General features: G+C 38.5%; 1 protein-coding gene across 7 annotated transcripts in view; it reads left to right on the top strand.

The window, feature by feature from the left end:
* Positions 1-27303, top strand: part of TASP1 (taspase 1) — a 469517-nt gene that overhangs the window by 140697 nt on the left and 301517 nt on the right. For all 7 annotated transcript variants that reach the window (XR_008392619.1, XM_053671048.1, XM_053671050.1 and 4 more), the window contains one exon: positions 21073-21192. Coding sequence is in view for 6 of the 7 variants with exons in the window: in XM_053671048.1 (XP_053527023.1) it covers positions 21073-21192 (120 nt within the window). In the remaining variant the exon portion in view is untranslated. The remainder of the gene's footprint in view (positions 1-21072; positions 21193-27303) is intronic.

Here is a 27303-nt window from a genome sequence, read left to right on the forward strand (position 1 = left end):
TTGATATACCACGGTAACTGAAATGTGGACCATGTTATTGAGTGTATGCTATTCTTTAAGTAAACCACCATAACTACAATTCATGTAGATTGGAATTAGGCAAGGTGAGGACTGTGTTTCTGTAAAGTAAGCACTATTTGACCTGTGGTTTCCTTCAACATGAGTTTGCTTATCAAATATTCATTGCGCAGTTCTGCATGCCCTTCTGTTTTTGTAATTTCTACAGATTGGTCTCTGGAACTCTCCTGGCTGTAGTGCCATGGACTCTTGTTGTTAGAAAATTTATCAGTAATTTTCGTTGTATATGTGATAAAGTAATGACATGTTTTAAATTTATTTACTTTTGCTTTGTTTCAGTACAGAAATAAAATCTTTATCATATTTGAATAAAGAAACCTTTATTTTGGAATGAAGTGGTTAACTCATTGGCCAATTGCTGTTCTTGGCTTATGCCACAGAACTGACTGAGTTGCTACAAAGAGGAGATGCTCACATTGGGAAAACAAACAGACTCAATTCACACTGTAATCTAGATTTCATAAATATCAGTTTCAAACAGCTAGCCCTGGATATTACCGGAGGGACTCTTTTATTCTTAGAGTATTAAAAGAGGTTGGGGGTATTGTTTGATCTCAACATTTTTGATGTTCAAGCCTTTTTTTTCTCTTCATTTTTCACAAGCATATTGTTGAAATAGTTTCCATGTCTTTTTCTTTAATAACAGATTTTAAAGTTGAATGTAGAATTCTTTGCCTCCTCCCACCACTTTTATGAAGTAATTTAAGTTTTCAATTAATTTCATTGGTTTTTAGGTAAAGCAGTTCTTGCATAGGGTGGTGAAATAAAGGATAATCAGATCTTTACCGTTTTGTGAACATCTTTCATTCTTTAATTTCTAATGAACAAGTTTAGAAAACTTTGCAATGTTTATACAGTGTCGTGTGTTCAAAACCACTCTAAAGAGATGCTACAACTTTTAATTTTGTGTTCCTTAGCCACCATATAGGGACATCAAATTGGCCACATGTTTCATAAAGAAAATGTTGGGCCTTGCTTTGTGTGCTTCATATAAATATATTCTATTCTTTTGAAGTATATTGTGGGTAACATTTTTGCCTTTTATCCACCATCTTGAAATTATTATGTAAACGCTTAACTGTATCATACTAAATCACTGTATTTTTTGGGTGAGAGGTGGGTTAAGATCAAAGAAAATAAATGCACAGAAAAACAACATGTTTTCCTCAGATTTTTCTATTTGTACTTGTGTACATGTCTGTGAATTATGTGTGCAGGGAAAGAAGTAATTCATTTTTTATAGAAATTTACTTAGTCTGGGGTTTAGTCCTGCTTCTGAAGAAGATGGTTAATGCGTAGATAGATGAGTAAATGGGAGTATTTTCTTTGACTTCTTTTTTACACAAAGAAATATACTTTTTATTTTGTTTTTAAATACAGCTGAACATTCATACTGTAAAGCGATATCTTCTGCATAAAGTGATTTCTTTGAATTATGAATAATGTTTTTAAAGTACATTTGCCTCACCTAAGAGTACCTTGATTACTGAATAAGCCTCTAGAATTTACATGTACATAACTACGTAGGTTAATGGCTTAAATAAATGTATTACTAGATTTACCACCATGTCATTCATTTAGATAGGTTATGGAGTCTGAAGATCAGCATTCATTTGCAATATTAACTTGGTGGGAACTTTAAAAAATGTCTTTGGTTTGTAGTACTTCATGTAAACTTACCAATTATCAAAATCCAGAAATTTCAACCCTTGATAGCTAAACCCTCCCCCGCCTTTTTAGGAGAAGTATGTAAGTTTTCATATAAAGATTTAATAGCGAGTGTATATATATATATGTATATATATATATATAAATATATACACACACACACATACATACACACACACGCACACATATACACTGAATCTGAAGTTGTAAGTGTGATAAGATGGAAGCAAGATTGAGCAGGTAATAAATCTTAACTGCTGTCTTTATTTTGTAATGAAAGTAACCTGTTATAAGTTGATGTCAGATATTGTCAGTCTTATAAATCATTTCTCAATTTTTATTATTGAACAGGTTTGTAGAGTTTCCTATATTTATTTTATTTTAATTTATTTTATTTTTAAATATATTTTATTGATTATTCCATTACAGTTCTATTTTCCGCTTCATTCCCCTCCACCATGCACACCCCTCCCCCACCATCCCCTCCCTTTAGTTTATGACCACTTGTCTCAAGTTCTTTAGATTCTATGTCTCCCCTACTATTCTTGCCCTCCCCCTTATTTTCTACCTACCATCTATGCTACTTATTCTCTGTACCTTCTCTCCCCTTCTCCTCCTCCCACTCCTCTGTTGCTAACCCTCCGTGTGATCTTCATTTCTATGGTTCTGCTCCTGATCTAGCTGTCCACTTAGTTTGCTTTTGTTTTAGGTGTGGTTATTAATAACTGTGAGTTTGCTGTCCTTTCACTGTTCATCTTTTTGATCTTCTTTTTCTTAGATAAGTCCCTTTAACATTTTATATAATAAGAGCTTGGTGATGATGAACTCCTTGAATTTGATCGTATCTGACAAGCACTTTATCTGCCCTTCCATTCTAAATGAAAGCTTTACTGGATGGAGCAATCTTGGTTGTAGGTCTTTGTATTTCATGACTTGGAATACTTCTTTCCAGCCCCTTCTTGCCTGTAAGGTCTCTTTTGAGAAATCTGCTGACAGTCTGATGGGAACTTCTTTGTAGGTGAGCGTCCCCTTATCTCTTGCTGCTTCTAGGATTCTCCTTCATTTTAATCTTGGCTAATGTAATGATGATGTGCCTTGGTGTGTTTCTTCTTGGGTCCAACTTGTTTGGGACTCTCTGAGCTTCCTGGATTTCCTGGAAGTCTATTACCTTTGCCAGATTGGGGAAGTTCTCCTTTATTATTAGTTCAAATAAGTTTTCCACTTGTTGCTGTTCCTCTTCCCCTTCTGGTACCTCTGTAATTCGGGTGTTGGAGCGTTTAAAGATGTGCTGGAGGTTCCTAAGCCTGTCCTCATTTTTTTGAATTCTCGTTTCTTCATCCTTTTCTGTTTGGTCATTTTTTTCTTCCTTCTGGTCCACTCCCTTGATTTGAGGCTCAGTTTCTTTTCCACTACTATTGGTTTCCTGTGCATTTCCCTTCATTTCAGTTAGTTTAGCCTTCATATGTTCCTCTAATTTGTGACTGAAATCAACCATTTCTGTGAGCATCCTGATCACCATTGTTTTGAACTGTGCATCTGATAGGTTGGCTATTTCTTGGTCACTTAGAGTTATTGGCTCTGGGGCTTTGAGTTGTTCTTGAGCCATAATGTTTTGGTCAGGTCGCACCTGTTACGTATGAGGGGCAGAGCCTTAGGTATTCACCAGGGTGGGGCGACCCAGTTGCTGGGTTGTGATACTGTATGTGGGGGTGTGGTCAAAGAGAGGCAATAGTGGTCCCCTCTGCTGCTTCCTGCCACTGGGGCTTGCGCCGTCTGTCTCACTGCTTGCTCCTTCACCTGGTTTATTTGTGCGTAAATGTGTGACCGCAGTCAGCCTGCCGCCTTGCGCCCTCACTCGATCTGCCCATTGCAACCCTGCGCCTGGGTTGGCGTGGCTGAGTTTTCCTGCCCAACCCCGCTCTGCCAGCCACTGGCTCCGTCCCTCTTACCTGTCTGGCTGAATGGTTCGTTGTTGTCAGATTTCCATTTAGTTCAGTTTTCTGTGTTTTAGTTGCGTTTTTGTTACTAAAACTTTGTTGTCTTTAAACTTAGCTTTATGAGGAGGAATAGTGTTTCCACCTATGCCTCCATTTTGGCCGGAAGTGCTGTAGAGCTTCCTTTAAATTTTAGTGTTTAACAAAATTAGTGGAGGGAAAAAAGAACATTTTTCAATTATCATTATAATAGCCTCAGATGATCTTGTGTATTATATTATGTAGAAATCATTATTCTGTAGCTTTTCTAACAGGAAATACCTCTAGTGAATGGAATTCAATTGGGACTACAGATAGAAGTCTTTCCACCTAGGAATGGGCTCAGGCCATGGTGTTAAGAATATCAGATTCTAATTCAGTAGTTTTAAATACCTTCTCATAGAGTGTTAACATGCATTAATGACCTGAGTTGACTCATCACATAGTGTTGTTGCTGATACTTAGAGCTCATAAGACCAGTGGAATAAACCAATGCATGAAAAGACAAATGTGTGTGTAAACACACACATAGCACACACATACAAAGATCAATAACAAGGATGTTTTATAATCAGAAGATAAGAACTCATACTTAATCAGGTTGAAGGAAAACTGAGTCTTGAAAGGGTTGATTGGGCCAATTATGCTCTAATCAGCTTAGACTTTGAAGAAATAGTTAGATGCCAGGAACTATTTTGGAATTCAAGACCTGAGGTTAGGATTATTTAAGGAGTGGAGGGAATAGTGCAGGCTGAGAGTAGACTAGTACTTCTAGTCTAGGTCTGCTGTTGACTTCCCCAGAAACATTGGACCTGTGTAGACTTTACTTTCCTCAGCAGTGAAGTCAGCATACTGGGCCAGATAATTACCATCATTCTTTCCATTTGATATTCTCTAATATATTATAATTGGCAATGTGGAGTTTATCCAGACCCGCTTTATCCTCTGATTAAGAGATTCTTTATTCTAGTGTATCCTAAACCTACCTGACTTTTAGATTCACATGCAGAGTTTTACAACTATAGGTTCTTAGTTTCTACTCTCACTATACTGCATCAGAATCTTCAGGGATGTGTAAAATATTGGGCCAGCATTTGAGTATCATTGCTTTGTTCTGCCTGATATGTTAAAGTGGGCCTGGAAAAACACCCTCCTAATACTTATTGTTTAAATGAACACTGAGCATTCTAGAGGAGCTGGGAGTTACATGATCGCATTCAGTTAATTTTTTATTCACTTTCAGTTAGCTGTCCTCTGGGTAAACTGGAACTCTTCTCCTTGCTCTAGAGGACAGGTGGCAAACACGAAGCCCGTGGGTTGAATCTGGTCCTCCACCTTGTTTTATCTGGCCTGGCACCTTGTTTCTGCCTGGTGGCAGTGCCAAGCTCCTTGCCCCTAGTTAAGGAGTAGTTACAATTATGTGAGGCTGATGTGCCCCCCCCCCATGAAAATGAGTTTGACACCCTACTTGTATTCAGGTTATTGTGCTTGTCCACAGGAACCCAACACATAGCACCCATTTAATGAAACTTTGTGTGAATAGATGAATCTAAATTTATATTTTTGTTCCCCTTTTCATTCCCTCAACTGTTTCAGTTGCTTATTACATATTTTCACTCATCAAAACCTAACTTAGCATGTCTAGATTCAAGCTTCTTCATTCTCTTCTGCATGACAGCAGTAGCATTCTAACCCATGTGCCCACAACTGCTGTTGCCCCTTCCAGTCAGTTCTGTGCACAGCATTTGTGGAATCATTTAAAAGTGCAACTTGATTTTGTCATGCCCCTGTTTAAACTCTTCATTCGGTTCCAGCTGCTCTTAAGAAGAAAGTGTAACTCCTCAACAGAGCACTTAGGAGTAGACAGGCACAGGTGCCAGTCTTTCTTTCCAACCTTGTGCTCTCTTACTCTTATTCTGGGTCACAGTTTGTAAAGATTCTTCCCGAGTCAAGATCTGTTATTCCAGATCCCAGGAATATTGCCTCTCCCCCTTCCATTTCTCATTTTGAGCTGTCATACTGCTCCAACTGCTTTTCTTAGTGTGGTTATTTTATTACGTAAAGGGGAGCTAACCTTGAGTGGGTCTGCCTAGGTTCTTGACTTTGTACAGGAAAGATTTTTACAACACAAGTCCAGGTGATTTTTGAGAGTACATTTATTAAGACTGGGGACAGTGAAACATGGAAGGGTTTAGGGTAGAGTAAGCAACAGGAGAGCCTAAGTGAGGTTGCTTTGGCTCTCTGGAAGTGTTAATGGCAGGGCTACTTTAGGTCACTGTGAAGTCAGATGAAAGTGGGCCTTGGAAACATGTTCAGGGACTTAGTCTGGGATGAGTTGCTTCTGCCTGTGACTCCCCTGGTCGTTATCCTTGTGGGGTCCCTTAGAATTTAGGAGATGCATACCAGTTGGGGAATAAGACTGGCTAGGGGAAGGGAAAGGTAAGGGTATGTTCCTGGGAGGGAGAGTGTGCGTGGGAACTTCAATTTGAGGGTTTTTAAAGGCTGGGAGTCTAGGGGAGGTATTAGGGGTGGATCTCAATAGAATATTCATTAGCTTTTTGCTGATGTGCCAAAATGAGATTTTCTCCTTAATTTCATCTCTCCGTAGGTGTGGTTGGCAAATGGCACTGATTGGATTTCTGCTATCCAGAAGTCTCCTTGAGTAGGGTGATTTTAACTATTTACCCTCTGGTTGGAGAGAAGTGCAAACCAAGTGTCCTTGGTTATGGGAAGATAGGATTTACTAGAAGGTTGTAAACTGCATGGTATCTAGATTAGCCAGAAGGCTGCAAACTGTTTGTTTAATTGTGTTTCTCAGTTTCCCTGTTCTTCTCCTGGTTTACTAGCCTGCCTGGATTTAATGTCTTTCTCTTTTACCACCATGCAGGTTCTAGGAGGACAGGGTTTATATGTCTTTCAGCATGGTTTCTTAGCTTGGCATTTACTAAGTGCTCAGTAAACATTTGTTAAATGAATACATGTACTGTCATTATTATTTTCTGTTCGTTTCTTTTTGGTATATTTACTAACATCAAGACCATACCTTTTCACCCATGATGGTTATATGGTGGTTGTATCTTCAAAACTGGCTTCTCTGTCTACTCTTAGCCTTTCTATGTTTCTCTTTAATCCTATGCATTATCTCAAGATGCATTTCCTTACAAATACCTGCATTGGTCATGTTGTTTTCCTGGTCAGGCAGGTTTAGGATACACTAGAATAAAGAATCTCTTAATCAGAGGATAAAGTGGGTCTGGATAAACTTCACATTGCCAATTATAATAAATTTTAATATAATGTCTGTAGATTAAAACCCAAACTTAAAAAAATTTTTTTAAAGATTTACTTATTTTTAGAGAGAGAGGGAAGGGAGGGAGAAGGAGAAGGAGAGAAACATCAATCTCTTGTCTCTCTCACGTGACCCATCTGGGAACCAGGCCACAACCTAGGCATGCGCCCTGACCAGACATCAAGCTGGCAACCTTTTGCTTTGGGATGATGCTCAACCAACGGAGCCATGCTGGTCAGGGCATAAAACCTAAACGTTTTAGACTAACTTTATGTGCCCTTTTCTAACCTGGACCCGGACTACTTTTCCATTATTTCTTTTTTGGACTAAACTTTTTCCTTTGCTGAGTACATTTTTCTATTGATTCTTCATGAATTTGCTGAAAATTCTAAGTTTTTACTCATGTTTATTTCCCTTCATAGAATAAGTAATAATAGCAAAATACCAGGCACTTACTCTGACTACTGAAATTCTAATCCAAGTCTTCTTTATGGACCAGCTCAAATGCTGCCCAGATTAGAACATATTTGTCTCTTCTACTTTAGTATATGTAATGGACATTCAATTCAGTAAGAGTATGTTGAATTTATCTGTTTTATATATTTCTGTGTGCTCGTGAAGGCATGAACAATTTAAAAAAAAAATTTTATCCTTAGTATAGTGGCTAGAAAAGGGCCTTCACTCAATAAACATTACTAACTTAAATATACGAGTATATAATTGATGATTTTAATATTGATTTTGAGAGAGAAACGTGTTATTTTTTTAATTGTAGGTCTTGTGGTTTTTCAAGGTAAGTTGGAATCTATTATTTAAGTGCTTCAAGCATATATTCGTTCATAACTGCTTCACTTTTAACAATAAGCTTGTGTCTGAGGATATGATGAAAGAAGAGAGTTAGTTTATCTGACATACTACTATTGTTGCATTTCTTCAATGTTGTAGAGATCTAAAGAGACTATACATATCAGTAAATGAGGGAAATGATTGTCAGGAAATATTAGAAACATCCAGAAATCTCATCTCACCATTCCAAAGAGGTGAGTCAGGAAGTCTCCACAAGGGGGCGTGCCCATCTAGAAAAACTTGACCACGTCTCTTTCCTATCAATGCAGGTAAAGTGGCTGTTTTTACAAATACACTTCCAGATCATGTTTTATATTCTAGGAAAAAGAATGGATCCTCACTACAACAAGAATTTCTACCCATTTTCTAACACCTGTTTATTGTGGCTGTATGATTTTCCAAGGAGGGACAGGGGACAGAATGGAAATGGAGATTGCCTTACAAGCTAAGAGAAGCTTATGAAGCTTGTGACTGCTTTCCCTGCCTCCCCCGTGTTGAGAGCATTTTCATTTCACATGTATTGTCATCTCTTCTGTGGTCATTTTGGATCATTTGCCCAGTGAATAAGCACTGCTTCCTTTTCATTGCTCCATTGATCTGTGTGGTCTGAGGTTATAAGGAAGTCACCTTGAGGAGTGCACGGGCTTTGAGTGATGTTTCCACCAGAGGTCATGGCCTCAAGGGATCTTTGTTCTATTTTTTTCTCCAGTACCTTTTTTATCTTTGACATAAACATTATCACCAGCAAACATTTGTTTGTTATGTACAGGTTTTTGAATGCTTGTTATGTACAGATTTTTAAGTAGGTTTTAGGGAGTAAACAGAGCATCTAGTATCTAGGCATTGACCATTATATTTGGTCCAGGAGAATTAAACAACAAAGGGGAATAATACCTTTTGGTATGTGCTAAAAGAATGAAACCACCAATGAGAGCTACAGAAATTACCATATTTTGCCATGTATAATGTACACTTTTTGCCCAGATTTTTGTTGGAAAAATAAGGATGTGCGTTATATTATACATGGGTAGTACTAATTTTGTTTCTATATAAATGTTTTTAATTCTTTTCTTTATGCTTATGCGTTAAAAGTATAATTCCAGAAAGCAATAACAATATCCATATACAAATAACACCTGGAATTTGATCACCAGTTTTGTTTCTAAGTATAAATAAATAAAAATTTGAGTTAAAAAATTAAAATGAAAAAAATTTTTCTGGAATTTTGGGCCAAAAATATGGGTGTGCTTTACACACAGCAAAATATGGTAACAGGATGGAGAAATCACTTTAAGCTCACTAAGTTTTTCATGGTAGGCTTTATGTAAGAGGTGAAATTTAAGCTGAATCTTCAATAAAAGTAGGAGTAGGTATCTAAGTGGAGAGAAAGCAGAAGTAACTGCAAGGTTTAGAAATCCGTGAGCAGATGAGCTTGGTTGCATTATAGAGTTTCTGCAGGATGATGGTGTCAAACTCAAATGCTTACAAGAGCCAAACAGGTGCCCTACATGTGTGAGCCAATTTGGAGTGGTGGAGCTGCTAACGATACATGTTCCATGCTAAGGTGTTCAAAAAAACAAAATGTGTAACACCAAAAATATGCTGCTGGTCAAGCCAAACTCTGGTTTTGGCAGCTCATTATCTTTGCGATGATATGACAGTTGATAAAATTCAACTATGCTCAGAATTTAGCAAAGTAAAATAGGCTATGAAGGAATTAGGTCCATAGCCATCTGATCACAGAGTTACTGATCAGGGATATGAAGCTGTTGTCTGGGGTGGCTAGATGTTTGTCTACTTTCATTCATGCTGACTGTACTTAGGAGCTAATGAGAATATTTTGAAGTATATATGAATGGGGCCTATCCTGATGGCTAGTTGCATTTAACATAGGCTTTTGAAAGCTGGGAGTCTCTGAAGACATTATTGAAGTTAATTTAAATGGCATTAGAATTTCTAGGATATAGTTCTATTATAATTAATTTAGATTATACCTTATGTCCTAGAATATACTTAGCTCCTACTCTACTGTTCTGTGTAATTTTTGATATATGACTACTTTCAAGTAAGATCTTAAGCAATTGAGGAATAAAAGGAGAAATAATATATACTGACTTTTTTGTTTTTGCTTTTTCATATGATTATCTTTAGTAGTTTTGTATTTATGGCCTTGAAATAACTTCTGTTTTTGTGAATATACATTTAATTATATAGTTAATAGATACTGCTGTACTTTAAAATCACATTAAATAAAGTAACTTATTACTATGTTATTAAAGTCTATGTCAAATATTGTTCTTCAATCTGGAGAGGATCGAATTTAAATCCAGGTGAAATGACCCACTTCAATTGTCATGGTGTTTCACTGGCAGGAATAGACTCCAGATTGTCCCAGTTACCTTTTAGTCCTTTATCTGTTATTCCCCACTGCTTTAAGACTCAGTTCAAAGGCCAGTGGAGCTCTGGTATTTAAAAGAAAAAGTGTAATTTTATCCAGAGAAGGTAAATGTATGCCCTGAAATGAAAGAAAGACCAGAGGTCCAGACCATGACCAGGTGTTCCTGAAAAGAGCCAAATTGGACAACTAAATTGAAAAAGGTTGCCTGCTTTTATTAAAGAGACTTTATTGCTGTCTATTTAATTAGTAAGGTCTTAGCTCATGTATGTATGTGTTTTTTTAATCTGCCCAGGTAATGAAGTTCATAGCCTATTAATGTGAGTATGCTGGTAGCATGTTGTGCTATCTCTGTCATTAAAGTACTATGATATATGTACCTGTATCAAGTGAAATTGCCAAATTATCTTGATTTTCCCCTTCCTTGAACACATTTCCCAGACAGTGATGACTGAGTTTAAGAGAGTGAGGGATGATGACCAGCTCTTGAGTAGAAAAGGCAAAGTTAAACCTAAAGCATAGTATGGGGATTACTAATTTAGAGTTCAACAAACTGAATTGGTGCCCTGGGTGGTGTGGCTCAGTGGACTGAGCCAGCGCTAACCTGTGAATCAAAGGGTTGCTGGTTAGATTCTCAGTCAGGGCATATGTCTGGGCTGTGGGCCAGGTCCCCAGTAGGACGCATGTGAGAGGCAACTACACATTGATATTTCTGTCCTCCCTTTCCTTCTCTAAAAATAAGTAAAATCTTAAAAAAAATAAAGACTGAATTGGTCAGTCAAAAATGAGAATGTGATTTAGTGCCAGATGACTTAAGAGGATGGGAGAATGGTAAAGAAGTGTTAGCAAAAGAAATATTGAATGGAGGACTGTGTGGCCAATATCAAGACAAACTTTCTTTACAGATAAAGTGAGAGGTTTGGCAATAAGAAACTTAGAAGTTTGTTTTCAACAGTAGACCAAAGGGCGTGCAAAACTTCCTGAAATAAAGATTACTCCGATACTGTGAGAAATGAATATGGATTTTAGTTTGGTTATTATGGGGACCAGCCAAAGATTTCACAGCAGTTGTTTAAAGACATACTGTAGGGAAAGAATGTATTTAGGAGTGATATGCAAAAGCATTATGGTAGGGAATATCTAAATATGAAGTCATCAGAGAGAAATGTGAGGTAATAGGAAAACTGTATAAGGTAGGCTGAGATTGGATCATGCATATAAACTGAAAAAAATTGAACAAGAGGTAGTCTCATAGGGCACAAAGTGTGATTAATGAGGTTCAATTAAAAACATTTATGACACTTCATTAGTTGCACTTACAGGTAGATGAGGGACAACACAAAGTACAAAAGATCCAGAACAGGCCAGAGTATGGAGTCTTTCTAGAGGAGAGAAATGCAAATGGGTCAGTTCTCTCCTCTATAAATGTTTACAAGGATTATATTCTTATGTTGAATTGCTCCCTTTATCATTATGTAGTATTCTTCTTTGTGTCTTTTTTTTTACATGTTATATGCATGGCAATGTTTTGTTTTTAATTTTTAAATTGTTTATTTTTTAAATATATATATTTTATTGATTATGCCATTACAGTTGTCTGCTCTCTCTCAGATTTCAGTCCCCTCTGCTGCTTCCCACAAGCAAATTGAGCCCTTCTGGTGCTGGTTCCTGGATGGGTGGGCTTGTGTATGTTCTAGGACCCTGTGGGTCTCTCCAACGAACTCTCCTGTGAGTCTGGAGCCTCTCCGGGCACCTCAGTCCCTGAAAATTTTTTCAGTCAGTGCTTTTAAGCTTTATTTCCTGTTGCTGGGGCCCTGGGTTGTGTGGTCTGTCTTGCTGCCTGGTTTTCTTGCCTAGTTTATCTGTGCGCGAATGTGTGTCCACAGTCATCCAACCACCTTGCGTGTCTCATTGGGTTTGCTTATTACCTCCCTGCACCCTGGGTCTGCCAACCATTGCCTCCTCCTGCTGGGACCCCACTGTGCTGGCCACCAACTCTGCCCCTCTTACTGGCCTGAATGAATGGTTCATTGTTGTTGTTGTTGGACTTCGGTACAGTTCAATTTTCTGTCTGTTTTGGTTGTGTTTTTCTTCCTAAATCTTTGTTGTTCTTAAATTTGGTTGTGTGAGAAGGTACAATGTTTCTACCCACGCTTCCATCTTGGCTGGAAGTCCTTCTCTGTGTCTTATAGCCTTTGTATAAAGTTTGTTTTGTTTGATGTAAGTATTGCTATGACAACTTTAAAAAATTTTCTATTGTGTGAAATATCTTTTTTCATTCCTTTGTGTGTGTCTTTTGATCTGAAGTGGGTCTCTTTCTTGTAGATAACATATATATGGGTCTATTCATTATTCATTCAGCTCCCCTGTGTCTTTTTCTGATTAGAGCATTTAATTCATTTACATTTGAAGTGATTATTGATAGTTATGTAGTTTTTGCCATTTTATTATTTATAGTTATATTTGTCTTTCTTCTTCTTAAAGAAATCCCTTTAACATTTCTTGTAATATGGGTTTAATGGTGATGAAGTTTATTATTTTTTTCTTGTCTTGGAAGCTCTTGATGTCCTTCAATTTCAATTGAATGGACAGGCTAAATGATAGCCTTGCTGGGTATTCTTGGTTGTAGGTCCTCGCTTTTCATCACTTTGCATATTCTGTGCCAATCCCTTCTAGCCTACTCTGTTTTTGTTGAGAAATCAATTAACAGTCTTATGGGAGTACCCCTGTAGTCACTCTTTTTTTGTTGCTTTTTAAAAACATCTCTCTTTGGGAGGATCCTTGATGGTGGAGAAGTGCGTGAAAGGTATACTAATCTTCCAGGACCAGTCTGGAATTAAAAGTAAATCATAGAGAAATCACCTGGCATAACCAACTGAACAATATAGCTGGCGAGAAGCCATATAACCATGGACAGACAGAAGAAACCACTGCACCAAACATGACTGATTGGCTGGATTAACAACTGAAGTAGACATCCACAGGCTGTGGATCACTGGTAGTCTCGAACAGCCTGCCTAGGGCCCCATGGGGCTACCATCTGACATCACCAGGGGCAGATCCAGAAAGAAAAGACAGAAGTAAACAATAGATTCTACTGAAAAGAATTCTGTCACGGTCTTCTTCCTGATTTGCCTTATTTTCTCCTGCACAGCTTTTTAACATTCATTTCTTGTCTTTCAAGCTTGTGCCTATTAGGTCACTTGTTTTTATATTATAGTTTATTTTAAATCTCATATTTTGTTCCTCCCTTCTTTTACTTCATTTTACCTTCTTCTTTCCCCCTCTTATTTTCATTTTAAATTTTATTTTTTCTCTTGCTCTCACTTGTTTCCATTCTGCATTTTTACTATTTCTCCCCATTCCAGCCTCTCAAAACAAATTTTCTTGTCATTAGTCATCTCACATTCTTTTACCCATTTTTAAAATTCCCTCATTCTCTCTCCACCTTTATCAATATCTGCTTTTTGGTTGTGGATATGGTGGTTGTTGCTTCATTTCTTCTATTTTATTTCTAGATCTTCACTATTTTTATACTTCAGATCTTAAACTTTACTGTTCCCTCTCCCACTCCATTTTGCATTCCTCCTGGCTTTTCTTTTTGTGTGTGTTTTATATCTTAATTTTTTTGTATTAGCCTGGTTTTCATTCCTCACTCTTAGTATTCCTTCCCCTTCTGTCCCCTCAAAATCACTTCTCTTTCCTCTAGACATCTCTGAGCTTTTCTGTCTTTATAGGGGAGCTTCTTATTTCAGTCTCATCTATATTAATCTTTGCTTATTTGTTGTTGATAGTGCTGTGGTGGATCTTTTTCTGCAATTTGGTTCCTATTTGTTTTTCTCTCTCTCACTATATATTTTTAATTTCTGTTTAAAGCTAATACTATATGCTTCCCTTCTGTTACTCCACTGAGCCTTCTTCCCTCTCTTTTTTTCTTTACAACATAAAAATTTTACTTTCTCTCTTTACCTTGTCTCTAGTCCCTACTCTTATTATTGTTCCTCCCTCTCTCCTGTCAATATCCCCTTTCTTTCATTAAGTCATCTCATACTAATTTTTCCTTTCTTATAATAGGCTTAATGCTTTATACATTTATTGATACTGGCTCATTTGCAGTTGATAGTGTGATTGTGGGTGGGGTTTTTTGCCTTTGTGGGTTTGTTCCCTGGGCTTTTTGGTTTTATCCTGGTAGCACTGGTACAACAGCATGTAAGATATTGTGGGCGGAGTGACTTACCCAGTCAGAGAGAAGGACACACCAAACAATGATCCAACAACCTCCAAAACCCAGTTATAACCAGGGACCCCACATAATGGCATAAAGGGCATCCAATAACATCACGTTCAGGGGGTCAAGGAGACAGCACTACTGAGTCCCACATGTCTATGACAGAAGGTCATACCATAAAGACAGCAGATCAATCTAAAAAAGCAGAAACAAATAAGAAGAGTCATCTAAAATGGGGAGACAGAGAACCACCCCCTAATCAAATGGAAAGGTGGAATCCCAGGAAAAGGCACTAAATGAAATTGAGGCAAGCAAACTATCACACACTGAGTTCAAAATAATGGTTATAATGATGCTCAATGAGCTCAATGAGAGTTACAAAGAACTCCACGGAAGCTACTAGGAATTTACTGCAAACTACCTCAGAATGAAAAAGGACACAGAAACTATCAGTAAGTGTCAGGAGGAAATGAAGACCACAATATCTGAAATGAGAAACACAATGGAAGGAATTGAATGCAGAGTGGATGAAGCAGAGAATCTAATCAGTGAGCTAGAGGACAAGGTAGAAAAAAAATCTCCCAGACAGAGCAACAAGTTGAAAAAAGACTTGAAAAGAATGAAGGGGTTTGAGGGAGCTGCAAAACAACACAAAACATAATATTATCCATACCATAAGAATACCAGAAGGAGAAGAAAAGGAGCAAGGAATAGAAAACCTGTTTGAAAAACTAACCACAGAAAACTTCCTTAACTTGATGAGAGAATAAGTCACGTAAGCCCAGGAAGCACAGAGGTTCCCAGTCAAGATGACTGCAAAGGCCTACTCTAACACATCATAACTAAAATGTCAAAATATAAAGACAAAGAGCAGATTTTAAAGGCAACAAGGAAAAAAGCTATTAACATACAAAGGATCCACAATAAGAATATGAGCTGATTGTTCAACAGAAACACTACAAGGGGGGGAATGGTAAGAAATATTCTAAGAAATGAAAAGCAAATGCCTGCAACCAAGACTGCTCTACACACCAAGGCTCTCATTCAAAATGGAAGGTGAAATAAGGAGTTTCCTAGACAAAAAAGGATAAAAGAATCCATCTCCACCAAACCAGCATTGCAAGAGATGCTAAAGGGACTTCTTTAAGAAGTTGGGGGGGTGGGGAGAGAGAGTATGGGACACAGTGAATACAGTCCTGAGAGGGAAGTTCATAGTCATACAGGCCTACCTGAAAAAAAATAGAAAAATTTCAAATGGCTTCTGTGTCCTTGGTGTATGTTTTCTAACTCTTAGTTGAAACTCCCACTGAGTTCAGCTATTCATCTTCTAAGTTCAGTGAACATTTTCATGACCATTGTTTTCAGTTGTGTTTCTGATAGATTGCCTTCCTCTTTTATTTAGTTCTTTTTGTGGAGATCTCTTCTGTTCTTTTATTAGGGACACACATTCTTTATGTCTCCATTTTGTCTGCCTCTCCATGTTTGTTTCTTTGTTTTAGGTAGTTCTGCTCCGTCTTCCAGTCTTGGCAGGGTGGTCTTATGTAGTGGTTTTCCTGTGGGGCCCACTATTCCTGATCAGCTGACCTGGAAGTTCTGTGACTGTCCCTTGCGTGGGTCATCTAGGCCCTCCATTGTAGTTGAGCCTTGATTGCTGTTGGCACATTCTTGGGTGGTGCAGAGCCTCAGACAAGGTGGCTATGAGGATTTACCATACACAGTGTAAGACTTGCCAGGTGGGACTGAATTCATGAAGCAAAATTTGCTCCACTGTGGTTGGTGCCTGCTGTGGTCTTTCTTTGGGTGTGCTGCTTGTGGAGATAATTGAGTGTTGCTCATAGCCAGCCCTTGGGTATGTGGTTTCTAGGCCCTCTTGAAGGAGACTCCAGTGCAGGTCAATGTCAGACAGTTCTTGTGACTGGCGCTGGGCTACCTGTTAGGTGCCATAAAGTGATCCACAGTTAGTAGGTGCCTCTTTTGGGCCCAGGTGCATGTTGGAGGGGCCAAGCTTCATCCTAGGTATGCTGCCACTAGTTCTGGTTCTGGCACTGGTCAGCAAAAAGCCCAAGGCACCCTGAGATATTTTCTTGCCTGTGGGTTTTCCTTTAGGCTCAACCGCTGAAAGAGTCTTGAGCTATATACGCAAGTTGCTTGTGGCGAGTTTTCAGGCAGTTATCGTGTAGGGGTGAGTGGTGTCCACCAGATTAATTCACTTTCAAACTCAGTGCCAGTCCTGGGTTAGAGGCCACTCAGCAAAAGTCTCAAGGTACACCAAGGGCGTGGCCACCTGCTTGAGGCCTTTGCAGTGGCGCTGGGTCCCAGGGAGTCACCAGTGTGGAGCTAGTAGAGTTCAGCAGGCAGAGTGGGTGAAGATTTGGCATGTGGAAGGAAGGCTTAACACAGGAAATGTGCTGCTTATTGGCCATGGAAAAAGATGGCCCTTGCCCTGAAGCCACACAACTCAGTTTCTCCCTGTGTGTTTCTGGTACCCCCTGAGCTTAACTGGAATTCCTTGAGTTTTTTTGAGAATGACTGCCATGCTGGCCCAGGCTGGCTGCCACTCACAGACTCTTTAGCCTTAGAAGGGTGATTTCCTAAAGAGAAAGGTCATTGGGTGGTCTTATATCCAATTTTTTCTTGGTTTCAGCTAAGCCAGATATATGAGAGTTGATAATTTTAAGTAAATCATAGCTTGTTTATACATATCTGTTATACTCTGGGCCCTTAGTGGCCCCACTGTAGGGGGCTGGTTTGTGGGAGGTAAACATGGAGCCAGATCTGATTTCCTGTGAGCAGAGCTATCATTCAAGTGGACACTCATAGCAGTCACAGTGTTGCCCACAAACCTAACAATGGTGTACTAGAAGTTCCAATATATTTTCAAAACAGGTATTTTTTTTTTATTGCATTAGGATAATTCGACCTTATACCAGTTTCAGGTATACATTTGAGATTATTCTTGGTTTTAGCTATTGGATAATTGAGTAATTCTGTACAGAATAAAAACCAAGTTAATGAGATAAGTAATTGATGGATGTCTTTTGGCTAATTTCAGAATTAGAGTGCTGGTTAGAGTCTTAATTTTCTGGTGGAAAGTACCTAAATTTTGCTTTAAGGGATTTATTCCTTTTAAAGTCATTTAAATGTGTTATTTAATTCTTACCACAACTGTATAATGGTCATCTCCAGTTTGGAGCAGAGAAAAATAAAAAATTTTGACATTAAGCCCAACAGCGATTACTAGTTTATTGGTTCTTCAAGAAAATTTTATTTCAAAGTTTTTCTTGACACGTGCCTTCTGTGTTCTAACTTTATATACATGTATTCATTAGGTTATATAGTTGCTTTTTAGTCACAATTTTTTTAGGAAAGCAATGCAAATAGTGTGTTTTAGTCAAGGATAGTAGATACGTGTGTATCTGTGTAGTGCATGTACTTTTAAGTATTTATGGAGTATAAGAGTATAATAGTCGTTCTATATAGTAACAGTCATTTTGTGTTTTAGTCTTTCTAATATTTCATTTCTGTACAAATGAGTACTGCAAAATTATCATGTGTATAATGTGTACCCATGTTTTTGTGTGCATTACACACAAGATTATTATACCCATGGTATCATGATCATTTTATCCATGTGTAATGTATATCCTTATATTTCCTAAAAAATTTGGGCAGGAAAGGGTACATTATACATGGCAATATATGGTACTGATGTTTGTCTATTTATCACTTTATCTACACTTCATAAAAATGCTTAAATATTACTTAATTATCTTTAAATTTGTTTTTCAGTGTGAAATTTATGAACTAATTCTTGAATATTTATGAAGTAATCTTGATTTTTGCAGGTGTTGCAAGCCCTTAGGAATATTTAGCTTAATTTAGAACAGGATTCTCTATTTGGGCTTTTTTTTTTTTTTGCCTGATCTTTCATTTTTGAAAATCAGGTTATAGTAAATCCATCTATGTATACTCCTTTTGAATCTTTCAACAGTAGTTTGGTTGGTATGTGAGTTCTCAGGGTTTATGATATCCTGATTGAAATTCTAAGAGAATTATTTTACAGATAATATATGTCACCATGTATATGTTATGTATCCCTGCAGTAAAATTTTTATTATAGAACGCTTGTGATAGGATCAGAAGTCTCAGTTAATAAAATAACAAATAAAGAATACTGTTTCTTGTTGTTGCTATTGAGCAAAATTATTTTATAGTTTCCATTTGTATGAAAATTGTCCATTTCTAAAAGAACCAATGTAAGATCAATATATTAATAATTTAAAGTACTTTGTAATATGTTCATAAGTGGTGTGATCATGATGATATGCTGCCAATTGGTGTTTGAGCAAGGAAGAGTTTAAATCTCTTTCGCTGACATATGTTAGTTTTAGGTGATTTAAGTTTCTCCCTCAGCAGATTTGTGACTATAAAATTATTTGTATCAGATTGATTATAGTAGACATTTGGATGATAATGGCCCTGTGGGATGCTATTAGACTTGTTTCTCAAAACAGGGTTCATGGACTAGCAATATCAGCATTACTGGGAGGTCGTTAGGTATATTGTCTTGACCATTCCAGATAACTCCATCATAATGTGCATTTAAACAGATTCTTCAGATGGTTTGCATGCACATTAAAATTTCAAAAGTCCACCTGTAGAAGTCATATCACTTGGCGTCTTTACTTTGTCAATACCAAATCAGCAGACCTGCTTTTGATAAATCTTCCCTAAGATAGTAGCACCTTCTGAATTTGCATGAAATTGAATCTTGAGAAAAGGAGATGGAAGACTGAGGCCTCGACATTAGAATGGCATGGCATGCACCATCACTTACCACAGGGATGCAGACATACATACATTATTCCTCCTAATTAATGAATAATGATGTCCTGAAATGTCTGCTGTGTGTAAAATGAAACAGTGGGTCAGAGGGTTTACAGTCAGCATAGGGAACTGTCCATGAAGGTCAGGTAGCCTGCCACCAGCAGAACCATGGTGTTCTGGGGTATGGCCCTGTGGATCCATTGGCAAGGTTTCTCCCAGCTGTGGTCACAAGGGACAGTGGAACTACAGCACTCATTTCAATCAGATACGCCTTTTCCATCAAAGTAAGTACTGTCATATTAGTATATTTAAGAGGACTTAGACTTCAGAGCAAGAACCAAAGAAATGCAAATGTCTAGATGTACCTTTTCCTAACAGCCTTAACGCAATATTTGTTGTGGCATACTCTGCTTCTGAATTTTTCAGTTTGCTTTAAGGAAAAACCTTTTCTTTGCATTCTGCTTCCATTATTTCAAAACTCCCTTCAGTTTTGCTCAACTTTTAAGGCAGCTGTAGGAGCTCATTGACTTTTCTGGGGATTGCACTTCAAAACCTTTGCGAGGGATCCCTCAATACACATGAAGTCTTGCTCAGTAGTGTGACCATAAACCACAGGACGGGGAGCTGTTCTTGTTGAATCTGGGGTTATATCTGGCTCTTTTACGTGTCCTTGTGGGTGGGAATGTGGGTAGAGGTCTTGGGGTGTGGGGCACAGTTTCAAAACCAGTGTACTAATGGTAAGAACACCATCATGGGCCCTGGCTAGTGTGGCTCAGTGGATTGGGCGCTGGCCTATGAATCAAAGGGTTGCTGGTTTGATTCCCAGTCAGGGCACATGCCTGGGTTGGCGGCCAGGTTCCCAGTAGGGGGTACAGGAGAGGCAACCACACATTGATGGTTCTCTCCCTCTCTCTCCCCATTCCTTCCTCTCTGTCTAAAAATAAATAAAATGAAAAATCTTTAAAAAGACACTATTATGACTGACCATTATTAATATATAAAAAAGATATCTTTTTTCATGACATCTTTTACCTGCCTCCCTGAATTCTGATTTTTATGCAGTAGTATAAGGTTTTTCTGTCTTGCGTAGGGGACCCAGAAAACTTCAAGGTAGGAAGACAGCTGCAGTGACTGCATGGGAAGTGTCTTAAGCATGTGGGGCCTGGGACAAAACAGAGAAATGCAAAGATGCCTCTCAAAGACATGTAGTTTTCTGATATGCAATTGGCAAGCATATTATTTATATAGCAGAGAAGAGGGCTTACCACAAAGTTTCTCACAGGCCGAAAACTGTAAAAGAAAATTACAGCATAGTATACTCTGAGATTGTAAATACCATTCTGTGTTGTGCTGACTCTCTTAATTTTAGAAATTTGTATGTAATATTTTAAAAATACTAATAATGGCATTTCACTTATGCCACAGATATTTGCCTTTATAGAATCTCAATTATGAACTTAATTTTTAGAGATAAGAAGACCCTGTGATATATTTTAAAATAATATTAATTTTTTCTCCTCCTTTAGGCATATTAGGCTTATTGTGAGAAAAAAATTTTTGTTCAGGATTTTTTCAGTGGAAAATACATTTTGATTTGAACAGGATTTAAATGGCAACTTGATAATAGCTAATTTTAGATCGCTGAATGTTCCACTTAAGGACTAGCTCAGATTTTATGTCATGATTTCACTAAAAAGTGCTATCGAGTCATATCAGATTGTCATACATCATGTTCAGTGAGTGCTCATGCTCCTTTTGCTCTATATAGGAGAACGACTCAGGCACTTTGGACACGGTGGGAGCTGTGGTTGTGGACCATGAAGGGAATGTTGCTGCTGCTGTCTCCAGTGGAGGCTTGGCCTTGAAACATCCAGGGAGAGTTGGGCAGGTAAGTAATTGTGGGGTTTTTTAAACTAGTTTTTCAAGTTAAAACATGGAATTTTCTAAGTCCCAAACTTTAAACCGTAGTGATATTTTTTATACTATATATTTTTTAACATTTTATATTATAAATCAATCAAAAACTTTTTCAAGATTCTTTCTAGAAAATCTGAGTCAGTGATAGAGTTCTTTCTGATCTTTATCATTGGTAATCCTATGTTTTACTATTTTCAATAGGCAGAGCATTAGTTGAAATTTAATAATGCATTGATTTCTATTTTCTTCCTTTGTGTCATTCTCATTAGGAGGAAGCATTACCTGACTGAATTGCTGCTTGCTCTTTAGTTGGGAAAATGATTTTAGAGTTCCATTTTGTCTTTCTGCCATTCAAGGAATATTTTGACCCTCTAAATCCCTTCTCTGATTAAGCATGTTGGCTATTTTATAGACTAACCAGTCTTTTAGGTCACCAACAAATGATACTTAACAAATCTAGGTATAAAGAAAGTCTAATTTTTGTGTAACTGGCTTATTTCCAGTTTTCTTGCACGCCTTCACCGTGACCCCCTCACTCCCACCCTCACCCCCATCATCAACCTTTAGTACTATATTGAGAATGAGATTTAATAGTCTATTTGATGTAGTAAGCTTTATACACTTAATATATTTGCTGAGTGAATAATTGAATTGGATACCCACCATGGAAACTGTTAAAGTAGTTGCATGGGCTATGTTTAAGCTCAGTGTTTGGATCTCATGTTGCATGTGGAATACTACTTGGCCGCTCTTTGCACTTTGTTTCTCGTGTTTGAAGAAGAGTTGGTGTCACAGTTGCTTTGGACATGGTGGTTAGTGAATGCTTGCAGCAGAGCGATCTGATTCATGGAGGACATCTTTGCAAAGCCTCAAGTGTTCTTCCCTAATCTGCCCTTTATTGTGGACAAAACGCTTATAGTCCTTGGAAGAAAGGCAGTGGAAAAATAATTACTTTTGTGCAATTGTGTGTCTACTATACAAGGGGATTTATGGGGAATAGTTACTCAACATGTGTGCAATGCTTTGAACTCATTATAAAAAGCCTTGTCTAGTCATGGTATTTTTCCACATTATGAAAGTCTTGTACATTTGTCAAGTTTGGAATAAGAAAACCAAGGTTGGCATATCAGATTTGGATGCCTTGGTAAAGAGGGAGAGAAAAGCCAGCAGAGCCACCTTTATAGCATTGCAATTCCTATGATTTTCTCACTGTTTTTTGTTTGTTTCGGTTAGCAAAATAGCAACAACAGAACCAAGGATAGTTCTGGACTATGTTAGCAGGATATTACATCAAACAATCTTCAGACCATTCTGCCACTGCAAAGGAGACTACTCTGGAAAAAGAAATACTTGTGTAAAACTTAATGTTTATTTGCTCCACTTGGCTAGTTTATGAATACACTCTTTGTGAGAGATGAAAACTCAGGAAAGGGTGTGGAGAAGAGGAATCAAGGTACTTAAAGGAAAATACCATTGTTTAATTGCATTAATTTGCTTGGATAAGATGTGATTAGCGCTGGGGGGCAGGGAAATGTAAGATTACAATGAGAGGTAAAGAACTGTTCTTCAAAATCAGTAGAGAATGTAACAAAATACACAAGGAAGTTGGTTTTTTTTTTCTCTTTTTTTAAGCAAAGACTTTTTTCTATTTTTTTTATTTTATTGTTTATTTATTTTTAGTATATTTTATTGATTATGCTATTACAGTTGTCCATTTCCCCTCCTTTATTCCCTTTCACCCTGCACATGCCCTCCCACCCACATTCCCCACCTTTAGTTCATTTCCATGTGTCATACATGTGAGTTTTTTGGCTTCTACATTTCCTATACTATTCTTAACACCCTCCTGTCTATTTTCTACTTACCATTTATGCTTCTTATTCCCTGTAACGTTTCCCTGTTTCCCCCTTCCACTCCCCTGTTGATAACCCTCCCATGTGATCTCCATTTCTGTGGTTCTGTTCTTATTCTAATTGTTTGCTTAGTTTGCTTTTGTTTTTGTTTTAGGTGTGGTTGTTAATAGCTGTGAGTTTGCTGTAATTTTACTGTTCATGTTTTTGATCTTCATTTTCTTAGATAAGTCTCTTTAACATTTCATATAATAAGGTCTTGGTGATGATGAACTCCTTTAACTTGACCTTATCTGAGAAGCACTTTATGTGCCCTTCCATTGTAAATTAAAGCTTTGCTGGATAGAGCAATCTTGGATGTAGGTCCTTGCCTTTCATGGCTTGGAATACTTCTTTCCAGCCCCTTCTTGCCTACAAGGTTTCTTTTGGGAAATCAGCTGATAGCCTTATGGGAACTCTTTTGTAGGTAACTGTCTTCTTTTCTCTGGCTCCTTTCAAGATTCTCTCCTTATTTTTAATCTTGAGTAATGCAATTATGGTGTGCCTTGGTGTGTTCCTCCTTGGTTCCAACTTCTTTGGGGCTCTCTGAGCTTTCTGACTTTCTGAAAGTCTATTTCCTTTGCCAGATTGGGGAAGTTCTCCTTCATTATTTGTTCAAATAAGCTTTTAATTTGTTGCTCTTCCTTTTCTCCTTCTGGAACTTCTATAATTCAGATGTTGGAATGTTTAAAGATGTCCTGGAAGTTTCTAAGCCTCTCCTCATTTTTTGATTTTTGTTTCTTCATTCTTTTCTGGTTGAAAGTTTTTTTCTTTCTTCTGGTCCACTCAATTGATTAGAGTCCCAGTTTCCTTTCCATCACTATTGGTTCCCTGTACATTTTCCTTTATTTTACTTAGCATAGACTTCATTTTTTCATCTAATTTGTCACCAAATCCAGCCAATCCTGTGAGCATCCTGATTACCAGTGTTTTGAACTGTGCATCTAATAGGTTGGCTATCTCTTCATTGCTTAATTGCATTTTTATCTGGAGCTTTGATCTGTTCTTTCATTTGGGCCATTTTTTTTTTATTTGTCTTGGCAAGTCTGCTATGTATAAGGGGTGGAGCCTCAGGTGTTCACCAAGGCAGGGCAACCCACTTCGACACTGTATGTGGGGAAGCAGTCAAGAGGGAACAATGGCACTTGCTGTGCTCTCTGTTGGATTTCAGTCACTTCCCCTGCTGCCCATAAGCAAAGTGGGCCTTTCTGGTGCCGATTCCTGGGTGGGTGGCTTGTGTACATTCTAGGCCCCTGTGGGTCTCTCCAAAGAACTCTCCAGTGAGGCTGGGGGTTTCTCCTGCTGCCTCCTCAACCCCCACAGGTTTTTTCAGTCAGAAAGGTTTTTTTTTATGCCATAATTCATTTAAAAATTTTTTAAATATTTATTTTATTTATTATGTCATTACAGTTGTTCTATTCCCCCCTTCATTCCCCTCCACCCTGCACCCCCTACCCATACCATTCCCCCCCTTTAGTTTATGACCATGTGTCTCAAGTTCTTTGGATTCTAAATTTCCCATACTATTCTTGCCCTCTCCCTATCTATTACTGTCTATGTTACTTATTTTCTGTACCTTCTCCCCCCTTCTCCTCCCAGTCCCCTGTTGCTAACCCTCCATGAGATCTTCATTTCTATGGTTCTCTTGATCTAGCTGTCCTTTTAGCTTGCTTTTGTTTTAGATGTGGTTGTTAATAACTGTGAGTTCGCTGTCCTTTCACTGTTCATCTTTTTTATCTTCTTTTTCATAGATAAGTCCCTTTAACATTTCATATAATAAGGGCTTGGTGATGATGAACTCCTTGAATTTGATCTTATCTGAGAAGCACTTTATCTGCCCTTCCATTCTAAATGAAAGCTTTGCTGGATAGAGCAATCTTGATTGTAGGTTTTGGATTTCATGACTTGGAATACCTCTTTCCAGCCCCTTCTTGCCTTTAAGGTCTCTTTTGAGAAATCAGCTGACAGTCTGATGGGAACTCCTTTGTAGGTGACTGTTCCCTTATCTCTTGCTGCTTCTAGAATTCTCTCCTTCATTTTAATCTTGGCTAATGTAATTAGGATGTGCCTTGGTGTGTTCCTTCTTGGGTCTAACTTGTTTGGGACTCTCTGAGCTTCCTGGATTTCCTGGAAGTCTATTTCCTTTGCCAGATTGGGGAAATTCTTCTTTATTATTTGTTCAAATAAGTTTTCCACTGGTGGCTGTTCCTCTTCCCCTTCTGGTACCCCTATAATTTGGATGTTGGAAAGTTTAAAGATGTCCTGGAGGTTCCTAAGTCTCTCATTTTTTTTGAATTCTCATTTCTTCATTCTTTTCTGGTTGGTCATTTTTATCCTCCTTCTGGTCCACTCCTTTGATTTGAGTCCCATTTCCTTTCCATTACTATTAGTTTCCTGTACATTGCCATTCATTTCAATTAGTTTAGCCTTCATATGTTCCTCTAATTTGTGACTAAAATCAACCAGTTCTGTGAGCATCCTGATCACCAGTGTTTTGAACTATGCATCTGAAAGTTTTGCTATTTATTCATCACTTAGATTTATGGGCTCTGGGGCTTTGAGATCTTCTTGAGCCATTTTTGGTCTGTTCGCGCCCATTAAGTATGAGGAGTGGAGCCTTAGGGGTGGGGCAGGTCCTCCAGGGTGGGGTCGCTGGTTTGTGATGCTGTATGTGGTGGCGGGGTCAGAGTGGGGAAATGGTGTCCCCTTCTCCTGCTTCCCGCCACTGGGTGAGGAGCGAAGCCTTAGGTGTACACCAGGTTGCTGACTGGGTCTCTTGCTGGGTCGCACTCACTAGGCCACTCACTGGGTTGGCCCTTTGCAACCCCACACCTGGGATCTGTGCGCCTGAGTCCGTCTGACCGAGTTTTCCTATGCAACCCCGCCCCGCCAACTGCTGGTTTTGCCCCTTTTACCGGTTGGGCTGAAGGCTGAAGAATTCGTTGTTATGGGACTTCCGAAAAGTTCAATTTTCTGTGTTCTGGCTGTGTTTTCTGTTGCTAACATTATGTTGTCTCTAAACTTGGTTGTGTGAGAAAGCACGGTGCTTCTACCTATGCCTCCATCTTGGCAGAAGTCCTCAGTCAGAAAGTTTGAGTCTTTATTTCCACGTGTTGGGACTCTAAAAGTTGTGACGTCTCTCTTGGTCCCCAGGTGTTCCTCCTGGTTTATCTGCACGTTAATGTGGGACTGCTGGTTCCCACAATCCGCCGCCTTGCCCACCCTGTCCTCTACCGCTGTTTTGCCACGAATCCTTTCTGTCCAGTTGCCCGTCTCCACCTCTCCTACCAGTCCGGATGGATGTTTCTTTTTTAACTCCCTGGTTGTTGGACTTCCATACAGGTTGATTTCTTGTCAGTTCTGGTTGTTTTTTGGTTTTAAATTGTTGTCCTTCTTTTGATTGTGTGGAGAGGCACAGTGTGTCTACCTATGTCTCCATCTTGGCCAGAAGTCCCCTAAGGCAAAGACCATTTTATAAATGTGCTAAAACTAGACTTGCAGTTAAGATGGATGCATGTATAAACATGGATTGCCTCCTCACACAACCACATTAAAATTACAAGTAAACTATAGAACAACCATTACTCAGAACCATCAGAAATCAAGTTAGTGGAAGTCCAACAACTATGGATTAAGGAAACCACAGCCATTCAGACTGGTAGGTGGGGCTCATGCATGGAGACATGGAGCAAGTTGATGCCAAACTTATACTGGTTAAAAATTTGGGAGGGATATCTCGGGAGCAAGGACTCCTAGCTCTATACTAGGCCCCCAGCCCAGGGTCCCAGTGCCAGGATGATAAGTCCTCATAATTTCTGGGTGTAACAAACAGTGGAGATCAAGTTCATAGAAGAAAATTCTGGAGTCCCAAGTAGTTCCTCTTAAAGAATCCACACACAGACTTACTCAGACTCACTCCTCTGAGCTCCAGAACCAAGGTAGCAGTTTGGAAGGCATCAGTGGCATACAAGAAGGAATTGTAGTGTCTGGCATCAAGGTGAGAGCTGCGGCATGGCTTTCTCCCAGACAGAAAGTTAGAAAGAGACCATTGTTCCTTTTCAGAAAACTCCACAGAGCTGGCAGTTGGGTGTCATTTCTGAGACTCCCTCAACATGGCTACAACTGTTTGTCTTGCTTTGGAGACCCACTGAGGTGCCATCCCATTCAACTTATGGCCCATGCAAGCTGTTTAC

Source organism: Artibeus jamaicensis, unplaced genomic scaffold, assembly GCF_021234435.1.
Source record: "Artibeus jamaicensis isolate MK-2021 breed Jamaican fruit bat unplaced genomic scaffold, CSHL_Jam_final contig_685, whole genome shotgun sequence".
In the NCBI taxonomy this organism is placed as follows: domain Eukaryota; kingdom Metazoa; phylum Chordata; class Mammalia; order Chiroptera; family Phyllostomidae; genus Artibeus; species Artibeus jamaicensis.